The sequence below is a fragment of the Sitodiplosis mosellana genome, unplaced genomic scaffold (assembly GCF_009176505.1).
Source record: "Sitodiplosis mosellana isolate CC-2019 unplaced genomic scaffold, AAFC_SMos_1.0 Smas_scaffold_6167, whole genome shotgun sequence".
NCBI lineage: Eukaryota > Metazoa > Arthropoda > Insecta > Diptera > Cecidomyiidae > Sitodiplosis > Sitodiplosis mosellana.
Genome location: NW_022601408.1, coordinates 4,022,495 through 4,041,484, shown reverse-complemented (window position 1 = coordinate 4,041,484; position 18,990 = coordinate 4,022,495). Strand labels below are relative to the sequence as shown.

Here is an 18,990-nt window from a genome sequence, read left to right as displayed (position 1 = left end):
TTCTTTCAAAAATTGACATTCTGAGATTGTTTTGGTAACATTCGGAGTCTGTATTCATTTTTTAAGACGTTTATCTGAGCCAATGCCTAATTTTTTTTTATCGATTTACTACCAAGCACTACAAAGTATTGCATAAAAAAGTGTAATGGCAAAAAATCAGAACAAAAAAATTTCAAGTAAAGATGCTCGCTTTCGATTAATAATTTTTGTAAAGACGATGAATATGTGTTTTAAAATGAAAGCCACAAAAATGTAAAAATGAAGTAGTTTACAATTTGTTAAGGATCATACAAAAACTCGTGGGTATATATGCAGACATTACTTTGAAAGGTTTTTCCATTCAATTAATTTCAATAAATTCTTGGTCACTCCACCAAAAAGCATCATAATGGAAAGTTCATCACCTAATTTATAATTGCATTAATTTATTTTAATCCTATAGAAAATATATTTTTCCAATTACGTGTAGCATCAAAATCAAATGAATGCATTTTACAATTAGCTTTTGGATCATGAAAATCAACTTTCAAACTGATTTGCTTAAAAAAAAATGTTTCGTCTATCAACGTATATTTTGCTAATTTCACAAGATGTCGCTACTCCGAGCATGGAGGGAAAAACACGGAAATGTTCTAATAGTTCTAGGTTTGACATAAATTAGTACACATGGCTGAATGCAGTGCCCTCTTGAAATATTTCATTTCGTTCATGTCAAACGACAGCAAGAGTTTACTTATGTGTGTGAAACATAGTAAATTTTTTTCGTGTCAAATAAATATAATACATACGAAATAACTCTCGCATTGCGTTGTTAAACAGAAAAAAAAAACTTCAATCATTTCGCAATTTATTTTCTTTTCTTTTAATTTTTTAACCAAAAACCTTTTTTTAAAGAAATAAACACTTAATTTCATCGATATTTTTTAGAAAATTATCGCTTGTTATTGAATAGCATCCGATTTCTGTAACCAAAAAAAAACAACAAATGAAACACAACAATACTCGAGGTATTTGTGTGTCAATAAAGTGGAAATTGCGAATCAAAAAATCGAATGAAAACACAGTGTATAAACTTTAAAATTATATCGCATCCGAAATGCATTAGAAATACATATAGAAATAGATGATAATTGTATCAATCGAGTGTTGTATTACAAAAGTCAAAGTGCTTGTGAAATTTTATTTGGAAATCCATAGAAACATATTGGGTGACACCAACAAACTGGAAACACAATCACCAGAAGCTTAAAGATAAGAAAGAGAAAAAGAAAGGAACGCAAATTCTCTTCTTTTGGTAAATCTTCATTTGTTTTTTGATCTCGTGAAAGTGTAATTGTATTGGTGACGATTGAAAAAAGGTCATTTAATGAAGGCGATAAAGCACGAGTGGTGCTTTTAATTCAATGCGCTGTAGTGTGTAAAAGTAGATGGCATGGAATGTGTGTGAGAGAATTAATGTGAGCCAACATACGAATGCAAATAACAATAACGGGTACGGTGTTTAACAAAAATTCAAGCTAATTTTCGTACCGTCGAACAAGTCACGACGAATCATTTAAAGAACAAGAACAAATCAAAAAAGTGAAGTAACCCAAGCCCAGATCCGAACGTTCAATATCCAACATCTAACACGACACCGCTTTTGACGTGAACAGAGGGGCGCATAACAGCAACAAATTATAAAATCGAAGATAGTCGAATAGCAAATAGCAAAACTAATTGAAGAGAGAGAGAGAGAGAGAGAGAGAGAGAGAGAGAGAGAGAATCGATACGGATAACCAAGTGGATAGATACGAAGTGTAGCCACAATGTCGGTGCGAACAAAAATGCTCGGGTTTGTCGATGTGATATTACGGGTGCCGCCAATCTTCATCATTGACGAAATATTGAAAATTAGTATGGGACTACCATTCACAGCGCAAAATGACTCCACATTACTGGACAATAGCCAAATGCCAAATATTGAAACCAGAACAGCGGCCTCAGCAGGCGATTCGGCTGATAACATTTTGTTCAATGGCAACAATAGTAGCACCATCACCAGTAGTAATTTTAGTAGTAATAGCAGCTTAGAGCAATTCCTAAATACATCGTCAACTGAACTATTTGGTGATGCTATATCAGCTGCCGCTGTCGATGACACCGAATTCTATAAATTAATTTCATTGACCAGTCTAAAGTTTTTATCGTGTTTGCTAGGTAAGTAAATTTTGATGTACATTGAAGACGATCTCAAATCATTTGTTATTGAAAGTAAATCGAATCGAATCGAATCTCCGCCCGACTCAAATTTTTGCTGCCCCCGGGAAACGTTTTCTTGAATCGTCATAATTTGTGATTTACATTTAACTACTTTCAACGTCACTGTTAGCCATGGGAAGCATGTTTGCTCTAAATTTGTTTTGTTTTCCTTGCAACTGTATAGAGAGACTTATCTCTCTGTGTGTGTGTGTGTGTGTGTGTATGTGTATACGGTGCTGCACTGAGCTGAGCTGAGCTGTGTAATGCATATATGATAATAATTAGACAAAGTGGCGAAGAGTTGCGTTGAATCGACCATAAATACGTGGTTGGTGCTCATTTCATTTCAGCTCCTGCCGCTGTCGCCTGTCACTCTTTCCGTTCACATGCACCCGTCGAAGTATATAGTACATTTATTATGTACGCTTTCATGATAAATACGAAATATCAAATAATTTACATAACCCCAAAAATGATGAAGCGTCACATTGCCGGAGCACATCCACTTTGATTAAAATAGAAAAGCCGAATGTATAAATGTGAACGCGATATATTTTGTTTATTTTCTACCTTCTTCTGTCAAACACTTGTCCGCATCATGGTTGAATATAATTTGATTTTTCTCTCACTCCTTCACTCCCTCACTCTCGCTCTGTGTGTGTGTGTTCTCATTTCGATTAATCTATTTTATCGGCGATACATAGAAAAAAATATCGGCAAGAGAGACATGAAATAAACAACAGTAAAACCATATTTCTTAGTTAGATTGTGACTACAATGCATGTACATCACAAAAGTTGTGCTTAATGCTAGTATATCTTCGATGTGTCGCGTTGTTTAAAAATAGCGCAACACCATCACCTCTTTACCGGATACTTGTCAGTTTGGTGCTAAAATCTAAGCACTATTTATTTAATATAGAAATTTCAATTTCAGCTTTAGTTTTTGTTCACTGAATCAAATCAGCGCGCAAAATAATGTGATGATCAAATGTTTCTTTTTTTGTCTTTTTCCGAATGCGAGCTATTATGCCAGCGCTAAAATTAAACCGGATGAAAGTAAAATAGAATGAAATTTACGTCTGATAAGGGGTAGTAGCTGCACAAAAGCGTTTCATTTTGGTTTCTTGTACGATTATTGTATTGTTTTATGGCCAGTTTCTAATCATAAATCATAAATCAGTCGTTCGATCAATATTTAATGATTCGACAAAACCAAACAAATCAATCAATAAACATCAACATACAGTACATATATTTTTGTATAATCCACGTTATACACTTCGATTCGGTAGCACAAATCTTTATAGGAAAAATTTCAAATAGTTTGCATAGCATTCTTACACCGGCTACCGTGCGCTGACATTTGTCTACGTTGATAGCATATTTGATGTCTGTCCGGGCATAAAATTACGTATCAGTGTGTTTTAGAGCGACAAAAAAATCGTATCAGTCTGAAGTACAGTCATTATGACGTAGCATTATTATAAGCACGCAATATGTGTATCATTATTAATTAAAAAGCTGAACGAGGGAGGGTGGGTAGGTGGGGAGGGAGAGAGGGAGGTAGTAAACACACTTTGGAATATGAGCTGAGTTGGAATAAACGATTTGGTTTCTGTTTTAATATTTGAAATCTAAAATTTCTACAATTCGACATCATAATTTTCTTACTTCATTTTATTTGACAGGATGTTTCAGCGCCGCCTGTATATTTATGTTATGGACAAGACACTTGGTTATTGTTTATATGTACATAGTATCAATAGGTTTAATATTTCTATCTTATTGGAGCAATGTATCTGCGATAGCGCTGATTGGTGATGGGCCATGCTTGCTGGAAGATATTCTAGCGTTGAATGTGAACCGGTTGATGGATCCGCGTGGTGTTGCTGTTGCCATACTACCGCATCTCTTTGCCCAATGGATAATTGGCAAAATATTTTCGTATATTCATCTTGGACCAAAATACAAGAGCATTCAAACGTTATTGCCGGTTAGCTTTTTGATGCCATTGCTGCTGGCCATGTTACCGTTGCCTCAGCCAATACTCAAACATTCTCCCGCATTTGCCGCCATAATGCCTTTGGCTCTATCGAAAATTGCTCTATGGAGCTCATCATTTGATATAATCAAAACGCTTTTGAATGGTTACGAGCATGCCAAAAATTTTGCCACTAATTTTGGGCTATCCGCATTGGTCGAAAATGAATGGCAACGCTTGAATGTGCCATGTGTGCTACGAGCTTTCTGGACCATCAGGTACATAATATTTATTGAAACCAAGTTTCGGACATTTTTCTGATTTTCATGGTTTTTCTTTTCATTTCAGAATTGGCGAACATTTTCTGACGCTAATGTTATCGTCCAAAGATCCTCTATCCTACTTGACAACAGTGCAAAATCTGTTAGTGAGTGGCTGTGAAACCTTAACTGCGGTGCTTGGTATGACAAGCATTGTATCGCTGATTTGTTACTACATCGGCAAAATGTTCCAATGGTTCCTGTTATCCGAAGATTATGATGAGGACAAATCGATTGGCACCGTTTCAGCGATCTTATTCTATATATTGGCACTACAAACGGGATTGACATCACTTTCGCCGGAGAAACGTTTCATTCGATTATGTCGCAATTTTTGTCTATTGATTACGGCTTTGTTACACTTTTTGCACAATATCGTGGCACCAATTCTAATGTCGTTGAGCGCCGCACGAAATCCATCAAGAAAACGTCACATACGCGCCTTGTGCGTTTGTGCCTTCCTTTTAGTTGCACCAATTATCTTACTAACCGCTCTGTGGTCTCGACATTCGCCGTCAACATGGCTGTTAGCTGTTACGGCGTTTTCAATAGAGGTCATAGTCAAAGTGAGTGCTGGAACCTATTTTCGTTTGAATTAAATATTGCGGAAGTTTGATTTTAATGTTGTTGAATTTTAAACAGGTTTTGGTTAGTCTTGCAACTTATACACTTTTCCTGTTGGATGCTAGACGTCAAACATTCTGGGAAAAATTGGACGATTACGTCTACTACATTAAAGCCTTTGGAAATTCTGTTGAATTTTGCTTCGGAATATTCCTATTCTTCAATGGATTTTGGATTCTTTTGTTTGAATCAGGCAAGTGTTTTGAAACGTTCATTGAATATTAAAATTGGTAGAGATTTGAATGTGTGACTAATATTATTTTTTCTCGGGTAATTATTTCAGGTGGTGCAATTAGAGCTTTTATGATGGGAATCCATGCTTATTTTAATATTTGGTGCGAAGCCCGTGCTGGATGGGGAGTGTTTATGAAGCGACGAACCGCTGTTCATAAAATTTCCTCACTTCCAGAGGCGAGCTATCAACAATTGCAACAGTTCGATGATGTGTGTGCTATTTGTTATCAGGTAAAAAAAAAAAAACTGGTTTGCAGTTGAAGTACAAAATTAATTTTAAAACAACAATAAAAAATGTCCTTCATTCTATTAGGAAATGACATCAGCCAAGATTACTCGATGTAATCATTATTTCCATGGTGTTTGTTTGCGTAAGTGGCTGTACGTTCAAGATCGATGCCCGTTTTGCCATGAAATTATTATGAATCAGGAAGCGGCTAACAATTCAGCGTCGAATTCAAATGAACCAAACGAAAATCAAAATAATAACTTGGACGCGCTTGACGAAAATGGTGTCGAGGTACTTGAGGAAAATCTAGATCTTTAGGAATACTTGTTAATTATATGCTACAAAAACAGAAATCAATACGATAAATAGTAATGCTAGCAGGAAAACTGTAATATTTGCAAAACGAAAGGAGATACAAAATAATTAAAACAAAAACGAAGAAAAAAATATGAAAGAACAGAAAAAATAAACTACACTGAACTTTTCACCTAAATATGATAATATAGATTTCTTTTGTCGAGCACCTGAATAAATAACCAATGCTAGTGAATCATTGAATTGTAAAGTCAAATCAGAAGAGTGTACACACTTTGTATGTAAGTGACTGAATATTTTGTAAACAGAGCCACTGAATGTCGAATCGAGTTGTAATTAAGAAAAAAAAAAAAAACCATTTGATAATGCATATACAAATAATAATAGTAGCATTATACTCTAGCAAGCAAAACGAAATAAAACGCTGAAATAAACAAGGAAGACAAATACGAAAAAAAAATACATTGTATAGTTAAAACTAGACGAAGGAAGACGACACTATGAAAAAATCGATTTAATTACCTTCAATTTGGTCGTAAGCTGTAAAAAAAATTGTGTTATAGGTTGACATTATAAATGTAATAAATATACGTGCCGTTTGATTTCTTGCGGCCGGGAGAAGAACATAGGATATGCAGTTAGTTTTGATTTTCGCAATTCATTCTTAGAAGTTGGCAAAATTGTATTATTGTCCGGTTTGGTTGATTGCAATTCATATCATACGAGCACCAAATATTTGGTTTATTTGGCGCAAAATTTTCTGTGTACGAGTGGTGTTTTGGCTACATGCATCGAACACGAATCAAAGATGAACAACACTGTGTTGTCAACACATAACTGGATTCGACAGAGCAATGAGAAAATGGCAGAATCAGCATTTTGCTTGGTGTTTATTTGACAACAACACTTCAATCCCGAGTAAACACAATAAGCTTCGATGAAATCCTGAATTCGTTCCATCACACTTCCATAAATTCCATGCACATTTTAAATACTGAACGACCTGAGCTCACTTCTTTCGTGCATTTGCAATTGTTGTTCGTGATTTCAGGCCTATTTGAGCTGTTCAATGGATACACTTCCGATATATTTGTACTGGATCGTGGGCTCCAAATACAATTCGACGGGTTCAATACAGCCACCGCGATAGTCTCGATGATTAAACGTCAAACCAACAACGCCACGCATTTTGACGGCAACTAAATTGATGGATGTATTCAATGCAGTGTCAAACATAGTCGTCATTGTGTTGTGTGGTGAAATAATAATTATTATTTGAATTTTAAATAAATAATAAGGTTTCGATTCTGCCAAATAAAATTGTGAAAATATGCCGCTGGCACACAAGACAAAAAATTGCTTTCTTTCGGTAGATTAAACCCGTATTTAAAAAAAAAGTTTTTCTTCCATTTTCAATTGAGTTGTATGAGAGAAAATTACGGTTTTATATGATATATTGGAGTTTCCATAATTAAAAAAAAAAAAACAAAATGTTAGATTCAAAATAAAAACTGGTTCGTGGCAAAATTGTTTTTTTAATTTTGCGGACCATACTGGGAAAACGTTTGCGTTCGAACAGAAAACTACACTGAAACAGAAGTTGATTTGACATTAGCTGTGATGATGAACAAGTGCGTTTGTAAAGTGAGCGCGTTCACTTCGTATCAGCAGGTTTTGGACGAATTTCATTTTGCAAATGATGTTGTTGTTAGTGTAATGATACCCCCGCGAATACAGCATTTTAGTTTTTATTTCGATTTTTTCGATTTTAACAATAATTCATGTAAACGTTAAGTTATTTTGCTGGAAGCTGATTTTGTGCCCCTGCCAAAGTACCTACCGTGCCGGGAAGCAAAAGCAAACAGTGTCGGCTAGTAAATATATAATAATAATAAAAAAATTGATGGATTCCATTTGTAGAACATTTTTGCCTTGACCCACTTCATCTGTTGCATCTCGTCGGATTATTTACGCATATGGATTATTTATTTTCTGTTTTTTGTCTTTCTCTCAAAAAGATTTACATGTTTTCATTTTAGTTTCAGCAACTTGATATATATTATGCAAACAATAGAGTCAAAGTATGTGAAAATTAGAAATATGTGGGCTGTAGAAAAGTTAGTTGAACACCAAATCACCATAATTTCGTAACAAATGGTATGCAGAGACGCGGCAACATGTTGTCGTTCGTACGACCGTCGTACGATCGGCACGTTCAAAGTTCGCCTTAACTGTTTCATAGTATCGTCCATCGCTCAAGACCATACAGCGCAATTTCAAGCATTTCACACGTAACAAATCGATAGCTTTCTGACTTTTGTCGGAGAAACGGAGATTTTCTGGATCCCAACGAAGTTCTAAACGCTCTAAATTCATACAATTCGACGCGATTGTATCCATCAATTGATCGACATGAATGTTGACGGTGAGTTTTTCATTGGTTCCCATTACGACAATTCTGCAAATCAACAACACATCCGCACGTTAATTCTCATTCCAATGGGAAATATTTTTATTTATTCTTACTTGGCATTTGTGAGAATCGGTAAGACACTCATCCACAGTTGATCGGTTATTTGTGGCATTCCTGAGAGCATGCATGCATGTAATTGTGGGCCATGTCGTTGTAAGAATTTGTGAATACCCTCATCGGTTAAATTATCAGATGAATCTAAATCTAAGGCAATGAGACTTTGAGCCGTTTTACCACTTTCTGACCAAGTTTTGAGCACGGAGTCGTTGAAGCCATTGATTTGACCCGCCGCCAAGAATTTCAACGCCGGAATACGAGTGAGAAGATCAATGAGACATTCAGTCGACAAGTCGGTTGCTGTTATATCTAATTCCTGCAAAGCGCATTTTTCCCATTCGACTTGCATCACGTACTCGGATTTAAGGCCTATTTCAGTTAAACAAGAATGAAAAAAAGTACACCAGGTGTACAGCCATGTATGCGCCACATTTGTATGGTGTACACCAAGTGTGAGCCGAGATTTGCGCCCAATTTACATGACAAACCATGCACCACACACCGTACATCATACCACAGAAAGCGTATGAGGATCGGCGCAAATTGGACGCAAACTGGTGTGAGCTATCGTTGCAACGTCCATTCATACTGGTTAAGATGATTATGACAGCTGACACCAATTGACGCCCAAGCTGCACCGAGCCTTATATGCTTTAAGTGGTGTATAATGTATAGTGTATGGTGTGAATTGGACGCAAATTCCGGCTCACACATGGTGGATACCATCAACATGGCGCGGCGCATACATGACTCTACACCTGGTGTACTTTCTTTTCATGGGTATTGCATTTTCAATGTAGAATATTTTGGGAAAAAATACTTGTTCCATTCATCAGCAGACACATGAGCCGCTTAGAACGTGCAATCAATGCTTTGAGCGTTGATCCCGTTACTTTATTGCAAAAATTCACGGCCAAGCACTCGAGCTAAAGTAAGAAATGCAATTTGAAGTATAATTTTTTTCTTATCATTGTTAATCAACTGTTTTTTGTTTGCCTGAATACAATTGGAGCTGAATGCATCGATATGTGAATCGTCGATGAAATTGATACCAAACAAATTGATGACACGTAAATTGGGAGTGGCTGATTTCAATTTATGTACGTTGATAACTTCATAGATTTCCTCTTCTTCTTCTTCAACTTTTTCGTAAGTTCCAATCAAGTGAAGAACCTTCAAATGTGATTATCGTAACTTAGCTCATTCAAGCAAATTTCAAATTTTATTGATGGCACAAACCTCAAGTCCATTGATAAAGTTGTAAATTTTTCGCATGAAACCTTCCATGAAGATTACTTCCGACAGGCAAATGCACATGTACCTCAATTTGGTTGGAAATGCTTGCATTTCGCTGAAATCGTGCAGTTGCATGGCTGTTGAAAAATCTAACAGCATGTGTGTCAAATTTGGACATTTGGCAGCCAGTTCATGGAGCACAGTGTGAGTGATCAATTCAATTGGAAGCTCAACGTAACGCAATGACGCACCAAATCGAACTGAAATCAATGAGAGAAGCATATCCAACGATCCAACATGCAAACCAGACACCTCAGGCCGTAGAGATACATTTCGCCATAGTTGCGTGTTGTAAGCAATTTGACGCCATCGACGACATACCCGCGCCGTTCGACATATTTCACGATGCGATAGATACGAAAAAATATTCAAGAGAACTTTGTCGGGCAGCTTATCGATCGTCTGAAACAAAATAGCAACAATAGTCCACATGCTTTGAAATTCAATTTTTAATTAAAAAAAAAAAAAAACAAATCGCAATTTAACTAAACTAACAAAGAAAAAATTTCACAACGAATACAAAAATAGTATATTATGACGGCACAAAATCGTTTACAGAAGATGTTGCAATAGTCAAAACAGATCTTTTGTTAAAAAAAATTGACTTATCATTGAAATACCGTGTCTGCAAATGGGCTTCGTTTCACAGAACCATCACTCAAATAAACTGATGTGGCTTCCAATGCCAGTTGACCCCAAATATCAGTTTCCATAATGGTTTTACGTCGGGATAATATTTTTCGGGAAATTGTGAATGCCACTGAAGAATTCTTTCTCTGTACACTTTTTTTTAATTCTCTCTAATGAAACAATGATGAAAATGTGGACAATTTCTATTACGACAAGATAATCAGTTCCACGAAACTCTATTATAATTGATATATTTGAAAAAAAAAAAAAATCAAAAGAAAATTGTTCTATTCATATTCAATAGAACGTCACTAACAGACTAGCTAAAAAAAGAGACGACAAATACAAACAATTTTCTCATTTTCCTTTCGTTTTTTTTTTTTACATTTTTCATAATGCTACGGAATTGTTTGTCTTGCTCGACGCACACTTTTTTGCTAGTATATTCCAAAATAACTTTTTGCGTGCGCTACGAGTGAAAATATTCATATAGAAAAATGTGAAATACGCGCAGCTGAAAATTGCCATTGATCTACCACAACAGTTCGCCTGACTTATGTTTGCAAAGATAGAAAAAAACACATGCCATCGTGAAAAAAACGACCACACTCTCACTGAATGAGAAATCTGATTTTTTTTTTTTCAAATCACTGAATGAGGAACGTTTTTACAACGATCGTTACTCATCGGTACATGTGTTGTGAACCAGATATCGTATTATAGCGTAATTCAAATGAAAATGGAAATGTAAACAATAAGAAAGAAAAGTGCCTCACTTGTCTACTCTTTGGATACTGATTATTCGTTTTATTCAAGTAAAAGTATAGTACCAAATATATACTCGAAATGTTCATATACATTTAGTCTTCACGTCAAAAATATGCTATTTAAATTGAATTCCTATATTATTTTTAGGACCAAATGGGCATGTTTTTGCTTCAAGGTTGATATTTTAATGCAATGTAATCATTGCTATGAGTGTGATCAAATAGTTTTTTTTTTTTTTGATTTTACCGATTTTCTGCAGTATTTTCCACTGGGTGGCCCAATAATGTAAATAAAGTCGTGATTCAATACTGTATCTTTATGGATGAAACTTACAATTCCAGCTTTTCGTCGGATGCTCAGATCATCTCGAGCCAGTCCCGAGGTGGCAGTTGTTAAAGCTCCCCACTCCATGGATTAGTAGAATGGAGTTGAAATTGATGTGTTACGTTTTTTTCACTTTTCTTCTCGAATTTTAACAAGATGAAGGAATGCAGGATTTCAAATATTTTTTTCACTCAGATTTAAAATTTGCAATAAACACACTTTTCCTGTTGTAATTATTTATTATGAGATCGAATTAGTAATAAATTATTCATTTATTGCAAAGTGAAGAAATGAATGTTTGATTTGTATTGCTGTAAAGCACTAAAAAGCAAGCCGTAGTTATTGGCGAAAATTTGCAATCATGAACTGAATGCTAGAATTGCGGTCGTCCCTTTTGACGACACATTCGTGAAAGCTCGACTCGTATGAGCCGAAACGTGGTTCAAATAAGTTTTATGTAAAACCTAAATTTGTACTGAACAAATATATATGTTTACTCGCATTAACAACACATTCAAAAATATCTCTCACGTTTCGTCGGCTGATGGCTTGCTTCACTGCAAATCAAAACAAAGTAAACAGCAAATAATTTTTGCGAATGACGCCTCGAAACGAAAGTAACAATGAATGTACGGTCGACAGCCTAAAAAAAGAATTGCCGGGTACAAATTATATCGATGTATTATGTTGTTTCAAGTCATGAAAATAAAACACAAAAAGGATTATTGGAACACTCCGATGAAATGTATTTGTTGATGTTACAATTATTGTCGAAATTATGTTTATGATGTCAGGTCCAAATGTTTCGGATTTCATTTACCATTAAGGATGAACTGATATCTACAGAATGATGGAAAATAAGAACTCGGCGTTTTTACTTTTCCACACGACTATGTCGTGTAAGAAAAGTATTGGGATCGCCCCAGATTTTTTGACCCACTAAAAATCAGTTTTTTACGATTTTTGGCCGCCGAAAATCGCAAAATCTAGCGTTATTCTAGGGTCGTAGGGTAGGTGCGTGGTACACTATACGCTGTACGCAAAAAACACGGTAAATTTTTTTGCCATGTCACGATGTATAAAAAACAGAGTATTTAAATCGCTCTGATATTAAGGTCTGATTAAAATATGATTCTTTCCCAATTTCAATGCATGGAGAATTGGATTTAATTGGAAATTATATGTTTGGGAGTGTAGAAAAATTAACCTTACGAATGTAAGGCATCTTGTCTTTGTTTTTGCAATCTTTCGTTCTTGTTCGTTTAAAAGAGTTTCCATAGAAAATCATCCTAGACCATATCGATGCTTATTGAGCCTTTCTAATTAAAAAGAAATTAATAACATTTCAGATTATTAAAATAAAATATTAAAAATATATGCTCTTTAGATATCCAAAATGTGCGCCAATTTTAAGGTACTACTCAATGGAGCAGCGGACTTGTCGTCCACGCGTAGATTTACCATTTTGCTTGATTTTGCGATTCGTTAGTGGGCGAAACATCTTCTATGCAGTCCACTCGATATTTAACGTGAAATCCTAATATTCGATTTTAAAATTTTACGAAGATATCAAACAATAAATGTAACTCAATGCTTCGAACTCACCATGTTAACTCACTGACCATTCCTTCTAATGAAATGAACAATTGCTTTAGGCTGTTGTTATATAGGATACATATTTAAATTTTAAATCGAAGTCTTCATTTAGTTTGAGATCGTTTGTACGAAAGCAATACGGAATAATGCTCTTTTTGGATAGACAATTAGACATTTTCCGAAAAAAAATCTAGTATATATATTAATATCTTCCAATATGTGTACTAAAATTTTCGAATTTGTAACGTTTCAATTTTTATCGAAATTCTTTGACATTTGACAGCCAGTCTTTGGTACACAAACAAATGTGTACTGTGACAGATACTGTTGATTTTTTATTCTTATTTTTTGAATAAAATAAGCGTGAAAAATGACGGATTCATTTCCAGACAAAACTGAAACGGGTCATGAATCAGAGGAAGCGTCGGAAAATGGTAGTGAGCTATTTGAACATCGTAATCCGTTTGAGTTCATGAAAATCGATGATAATCAATTTCTGAATGAAATCGATGGTCGAACGGCATGCCCAAAGTGCTTGAAATCAAGGAAATTCTTTTGTTACAACTGTTATGTGCCCACTGGCATAGAAGGACGATATCCAAAGGTAAAGTTACCCGTACAAATCGATATCATCAAACATAAACAAGAAATTGATGGCAAAAGCACAGCGATACATGCAGCAATTCTTGCGCCTGACAATGTCAATATATACACATACCCCGATATTCCCGAATACAATTCTAATGCCCAGGATGGAACAGTGAGTATCTTTATATTTAATTAAAATTTACATAAATGTAAAGTTCAAAGTGATAATCAAGTTATTTTTGTTATTGTAGATTTTGATATTTCCTACACACAACTCGATTCATGTGGACGGAATCTTTGATGGTCATGTTCGATTGGAAAATGTTGATGACATAAAACTGCCTCCAGGATTTAATCAAACCGTATTGTTAAAGCGACGTCTCAATGAAATAGCTGACAACGAAGAAGAGTCCCATGAACGAATCAATTTCAAATATACGCTAGATAATCTACCCATAAAAAAAGCTGTGTTCATTGACAGTACATGGCACCAGTGCAAGAGTATCTTCAAAGATCCTCGAATAAACAGTATGCGAACGGTTGTACTACAGAATCGTTTATCACAATTTTGGCGTCATCAGAGAGGCAGCCCGAGATGGTTTCTCGCGACCATTGAAGGTAATAAAAATTCACGCATGGATTTGTACAAAAGACTAACTATATTCATTATTTAAAAAGCGATTCATCAATTTCTTCTGGAAGTTCATATCAACGCATGGGGGTTGGATCGATCATACCAAGCATTGGGACCACTTGAAGTGCAAACCGATTTTATTCGTAATGAAATGATCTTCGAAACCAATCAACAAATTGATTCTGAGATGGACGATAAGTCGTCTATACTTTGTCCATACAATGGGCAATACGATAATTTATTCTTCTTTTTCACTCATATGTATCATCTGATCCATAGCTTCTATGATCATAATGCGCTAATGGCCTATAGACGACCAGTACTGTAAAACAAATTTCATTTCATTCTATGTTATGTGATGGAATAAATTTAAATTTATGTACGAAATGTTCGGATAAGCGTGTTTTGTATATCTGTCAAAATAGTGTTGCCCGATGTCTATTTTTGTATATTGTCAAACATGTGAAGTATGTACACGAGGCGTAGGTAAGAACCACGCAAAACTGACATCCACTCGTCCATTTTGCTCGTAGCAATTCAATAAGAAGGTTCAGCGCTTGCAATTATAGATTTTATAATTGTTATCTCGACCGAAATTAATTGCAATTAAATAACCATGGTGAGTGTTGACAAATTCAAAATTCATTAAATTACACATGTAATGTTTTAAATGTGAAAAATTATGAGAAATACGAGAAAAAAAATCTGGACATATTTTTCGCATTTTATAAACATAACCTAAATGGGTAACCAAAAAAAAAAAACCTCGTGAATGTGTATCAACCAAAACAACCATACTAATTCAACTTGAATTTATCTGTGTTTTTTGTTGTTATTTAGGCAACTCAAGGAAAGGATTTGGAAAAGCCAAAATCAGAATCCGCGACCGTTCACCGTATCCGGATCACGTTGACATCAACCAATGTCCGTTCATTGGAAAAGGTGTGCGCTGACTTGATCTCCGGTGCCAAGAAGCAAAAGCTTCGTGTCAAGGGACCAGTCCGTTGGCCAACCAAAGTTCTTCGCATCACTACCCGTAAAACACCTTGCGGTGAAGGTAGTAAGACTTGGGATCGTTTCCAAATGCGCGTCCACAAGCGTATCATCGATTTGCATTCACCAAGTGAAGTTGTGAAGCAAATCACATCCATCAACATCGAACCAGGAGTGGAAGTCGAAGTCACCATCGCCAACGCTTAAATTGATCGAAAATTCATCCAAATTTTAAGATCGAAAGAAAAACAATGACTTGATTGTTGCCGAAAAATGCGAATAAAAACATTCAAATATTTTTTGAATACGTCAAATCACAGAAAACAATCGTTTTTTTTTTTCGTCCTTTTTACAGATTATTTCATCTCTGCTCTGGAAACATCACATTTTTAGCTCATGTCCTACTGTGGATTTTGTGAATTGCGTCTAGATAAAAAAAAAATGATGAAGCAAAATAAATCTGGTTTAACTTTTTAACATTCTTCCCACTTTATTCGAAAAGTTTCTTCACGCAAAATATAGCCAATTAATTTGTGATAAAAATTCATATATTTTTTTTCTCTCATATTTCTAATTATCATCATTGTTCATCTCATATTTTTTTCTCAAAGAATTGTGTTCTTTTCGGTCTCATTGAACATATTTATGAAGAGGTATGAGCAAAAAAAAGTTTTACGTAAAAATGCACGTTCATCTAAACGAGTTAAAAATAGTTTCTTCGTCAACAATATTGGTACGCTTCCGATTTATATCTTGCCCTATTATCAAAAAATCTAACATGGAGAAAACTTTCACCCATGATCGAAGGTAAATTACGTACTTTGGGAAAGAACTATAAAAAGTAAGTATATAAATTATCAATCATTGAATGAAATAAAAAAAAAAAACAGAGGGGCAAATGTTAAAAGTGCATAATTTCATCTCTCAGATTCCATATTCCATTCTTGCACTTGCATTCATCACTACCGAATGGATGAGCGTCCACCCAGTTGTCAGTCATTTAAAAATAAGCTCTTTCGTAAAAAAATAATTTAAATTGTAATGTTTGTGTGTTGTGTATGTTGTGGATAACCATTCATAATTGAATGTTATACTTAAATGTTGGAAGGCGTTCATGTGTGCTCATCACTCAACTCTAAAAATTGTGTACAAACATCCGTTGTGCATTCTCCTTTGGAATTAAAACTAAACTTGTAGTATGATGCGTTTGCACACAACACTGTGAACAGATAACCAGAGCAAAATTTTAATTAATAGTCAATTCCAATATTTTTCATGATAACAATCTGTGCATGACCTACCGATTACAGAATTGCCATCCGGGCCAAATGCACTGTTTAGAAGGTGGGGAAAATGATATAAAATTGTCAATTTGATTTTTCATGAGATTTGAAAACACAGCCAACCTACCAAATGCTGGGCGCTCCTTGTGGCACCGAGAATTTACAAAATGATCTTGAATCATTGAAGTATTTCGGCAAAATTTGCAGACCCTGATCTTTTGTTCGTGTTTCTTCTATGTTGAAAATATGAATGGTTCCATGATCAGATGATACACAAATTTTCGTTGATTCCAAATTGAAATTGATGCAATAGATCTTTGCCTGGAGGTTCTCATGAGAATGAAATTAATTTTTGATTATAATTCTTCGTCAAAGTATTGCACTCGCAAATGCTTACATGATGTGTTCCACGGCGAAGTTCTGCCAATTTAGTGCCATCACTTGTGTCAAAAATGCGAATCAATGTGCCACGTTCGCCGGCTGTGGCCAGACGTGTGCCTTGAATGTTGAGTGCTAAACATGTAACGGCTGACTCATGCGCAATAATCTCAAGTGGAGTACGATCTGTTTTAGCTAAATCGACGATCTGTAATTTAAAACGTGAACAAATATCATAATTAACGTAATTGTACTCGCAATTCCAAAGATTTATAACGGAAAATAAAGACGTAAAAATATTCGGTCTCACCGACACGTGACCATTCATGCGGGCTGGATAGGCTAGAATTGGTTTATTGCTGCTGGGACAGAGAACGCACAGTCCAAGTGGATTTGAATTCGTTTCGAATACGTGCAATTGTTGTGGTTTCGATGTAAATGTAAAAACTTTGATTAGACCCTCTAATACAACGACAATTCGATCACGTCTCAAACGAACTGCTTTGACTGGAGTATCAAAGTCAAGTGCAAATGTAGGTGCCTTGTTAAAATCATCCCAAATAATCACTTTATTCTGTGGATACAATGATCGAATGCCGCCACCAATAAGCGCTAAGTAATTACAGCGGAACAGCATCTCGATGTGGCCAAGGCCCCCCTCCGAAAATATGTGCCGCTCTTTCTCTTTTAATGGATCTACATTGTATATTCGGAAACCATTATCTGTTGCACATGCAAAACACCCTGAAACGAAACGGAACGAAAACGAAAACAAAACCAAATAAACAATTTTGGAAAATTAAACATCAAATGTGTGTTTCGTAAACATCTACGGTTGCTTTTTATGTTGATTCGTACGCTTGTGCATGACACCATTGGATGCTACTTTAGATTTTTGCTACACCATCGCTCATGATATCTTATCACACAATTGATTTGCATTTCAGCGAATGAACTGTTTTTGTCGTACTCCAAGTAAATTTAGTAGAAAACAATGTTTTGCATCCGCACTTTATCGCAAAAGGAAAAAACTACAAGATAATTCTCCTCTGCACATTATGCATCCAACGCACTGTTCTTTCGGTTTAACTGAGTGGATGTGCAATAAATTTAAGACCAGTGCTTACCTTGATCTTGATTAAATGTTACATATAATAATCCATTTCCGAATAAATTGTTATCACAAATATTCATGGCGCACCTCGTATTGAATATGCGTTGCGATTTGTGATCTACTATACGTATATATTCCCTTGTCGGAGTGAAACTCTATTTACGAATTCGTTGCACGTCGTAGAAAAGTGATTTGTGGGAAAAATTGAACAAACGAGCTGTTCAGGCGATCTTTGATGAATGTTGAAACCGAAAAGGAAAAAAGGCAAAAACCAACCGAAGTGAAATGACGAAGAAGAAAAAAAACAATTAGAAAAAATAATAATGAAAACAAAAAAGAAACAATCGACCGCGCTTAGGAATATGACACAATGTTCGATTGATTATTGTCAAAACAAAAATGCCTCCGACCAAAGTGATCGTCCAATTTGTTTTTATTTTTATGTGCCTTTTTAGTTTGAAAACCCATTTACTGGTTTTAATCACAACATCCAGACGGACGCTGACACAATTTAACTGTGTTGTGGGTTTTTGATTGATTGCGTTTGAAAAATTTCAGTGTAGTTTTTACTATCATTACACTGTCACTTGTCAAAAAGAAGAGAAAAAACACGACAGAGAGTGTATCTCTCTAATGCGTTTTTGTTTTTATGCTCACGCTAATATATTTTTATTCGACATTTCTTCTTTGCTTATGTGTGGTTCCATGCTATCTATTGTATACATGTGCGTGCTGGCCCACATGTACATGTATTGGTGCGAGACATACATAGCCCATAAGCTGATTCACAGGTAATTGAATTGCTTGAGATACATTGGTACGTCGCAAACGAATTGGTTCTCACACAGCATTCCGAAATGAAAGTCGACATATTTCAGTGTTACCGCTGAACAAATTTCAGTTGCATCGA

At 35.4% G+C, this 18,990-nt stretch overlaps 5 protein-coding genes across 6 annotated transcripts; 3 read left to right on the top strand and 2 right to left on the bottom strand.

Annotated features, from left to right (window-relative positions):
• The first annotated feature begins 694 nt into the window (after nt 1-694).
• On the top strand, nt 695-6,577 carry LOC129575687 (protein TRC8 homolog). The gene is made up of 6 exons (XM_055459615.1): nt 695-2,199; nt 3,932-4,502; nt 4,573-5,110; nt 5,187-5,361; nt 5,452-5,633; nt 5,716-6,577. Exons 1-6 carry the CDS (start codon nt 1,809-1,811, stop codon nt 5,947-5,949), a joined length of 2,091 nt encoding a protein of 696 aa, XP_055315590.1. The 5' UTR covers nt 695-1,808; the 3' UTR covers nt 5,950-6,577.
• Nucleotides 6,578-7,854: 1,277 nt separating this feature from the next.
• Nucleotides 7,855-12,046, bottom strand: LOC129575688 (F-box/LRR-repeat protein 2). Of its 2 annotated transcripts, none has more exons than XM_055459617.1 (6): nt 11,504-12,046; nt 9,716-10,174; nt 9,473-9,649; nt 9,297-9,402; nt 8,473-8,845; nt 7,855-8,404 (listed from the first exon to the last, which is right to left on the bottom strand). In XM_055459617.1, the coding sequence occupies exons 1-6, from the start codon at nt 11,579-11,581 to the stop codon at nt 8,065-8,067; spliced, it is 1,533 nt and encodes a 510-aa protein (XP_055315592.1). In that variant the 5' UTR covers nt 11,582-12,046; the 3' UTR covers nt 7,855-8,064. The 2 variants fall into 2 exon arrangements, with proteins under 2 accessions (XP_055315592.1, XP_055315591.1); XM_055459616.1 differs by lacking the exon at nt 11,504-12,046 and adding an exon at nt 10,393-10,819.
• Nucleotides 12,047-13,392: 1,346 nt separating this feature from the next.
• Nucleotides 13,393-14,699, top strand: LOC129575683 (tRNA-uridine aminocarboxypropyltransferase 1). The gene is made up of 3 exons (XM_055459609.1): nt 13,393-13,850; nt 13,930-14,296; nt 14,357-14,699. The coding sequence occupies exons 1-3, from the start codon at nt 13,461-13,463 to the stop codon at nt 14,638-14,640; spliced, it is 1,041 nt and encodes a 346-aa protein (XP_055315584.1). The 5' UTR covers nt 13,393-13,460; the 3' UTR covers nt 14,641-14,699.
• An 80-nt stretch (nt 14,700-14,779) lies between these two features.
• LOC129575685 (40S ribosomal protein S20) lies at nt 14,780-15,632 on the top strand. The gene is made up of 2 exons (XM_055459612.1): nt 14,780-14,931; nt 15,153-15,632. The coding sequence occupies exons 1-2, from the start codon at nt 14,929-14,931 to the stop codon at nt 15,510-15,512; spliced, it is 363 nt and encodes a 120-aa protein (XP_055315587.1). The 5' UTR covers nt 14,780-14,928; the 3' UTR covers nt 15,513-15,632.
• Nucleotides 15,633-15,769: 137 nt separating this feature from the next.
• On the bottom strand, nt 15,770-18,796 carry LOC129575684 (WD repeat domain phosphoinositide-interacting protein 3). Its single transcript, XM_055459611.1, has 6 exons — nt 18,094-18,796; nt 17,277-17,710; nt 16,986-17,174; nt 16,716-16,909; nt 16,607-16,638; nt 15,770-16,524 (listed from the first exon to the last, which is right to left on the bottom strand). The coding sequence occupies exons 1-6, from the start codon at nt 18,158-18,160 to the stop codon at nt 16,418-16,420; spliced, it is 1,023 nt and encodes a 340-aa protein (XP_055315586.1). The 5' UTR covers nt 18,161-18,796; the 3' UTR covers nt 15,770-16,417.
• Between the last annotated feature and the right edge of the window lie 194 nt (nt 18,797-18,990).

Coding starts and splice junctions, on each gene's coding strand:
- LOC129575683 (XM_055459609.1), top strand. CDS start 13,461: ATGACGGATTCATTTCCAGACAAAACTGAAACGGGTCATGAATCAGAG. Junction 13,851..13,929: donor CTAATGCCCAGGATGGAACA/GTGAGTATCTTT, acceptor TTGTTATTGTAG/ATTTTGATATTTCCTACACA. Junction 14,297..14,356: donor GTTTCTCGCGACCATTGAAG/GTAATAAAAATT, acceptor TTATTTAAAAAG/CGATTCATCAATTTCTTCTG.
- LOC129575687 (XM_055459615.1), top strand. CDS start 1,809: ATGTCGGTGCGAACAAAAATGCTCGGGTTTGTCGATGTGATATTACGG. Junction 4,503..4,572: donor CGAGCTTTCTGGACCATCAG/GTACATAATATT, acceptor TTTTCATTTCAG/AATTGGCGAACATTTTCTGA. Junction 5,362..5,451: donor GATTCTTTTGTTTGAATCAG/GCAAGTGTTTTG, acceptor TAATTATTTCAG/GTGGTGCAATTAGAGCTTTT.
- LOC129575688 (XM_055459616.1), bottom strand. CDS start 10,485: ATGGAAACTGATATTTGGGGTCAACTGGCATTGGAAGCCACATCAGTT. Junction 10,175..10,392: donor GAAGCCCATTTGCAGACACG/GTATTTCAATGA, acceptor ATTTTGTTTCAG/ACGATCGATAAGCTGCCCGA. Junction 9,403..9,472: donor TCAGCTCCAATTGTATTCAG/GCAAACAAAAAA, acceptor TTCTTACTTTAG/CTCGAGTGCTTGGCCGTGAA.
- LOC129575684 (XM_055459611.1), bottom strand. CDS start 18,160: ATGAATATTTGTGATAACAATTTATTCGGAAATGGATTATTATATGTA. Junction 17,711..18,093: donor AACATTTAATCAAGATCAAG/GTAAGCACTGGT, acceptor GTTTCGTTTCAG/GGTGTTTTGCATGTGCAACA. Junction 16,910..16,985: donor TTCGCCGTGGAACACATCAT/GTAAGCATTTGC, acceptor GAGAACCTCCAG/GCAAAGATCTATTGCATCAA.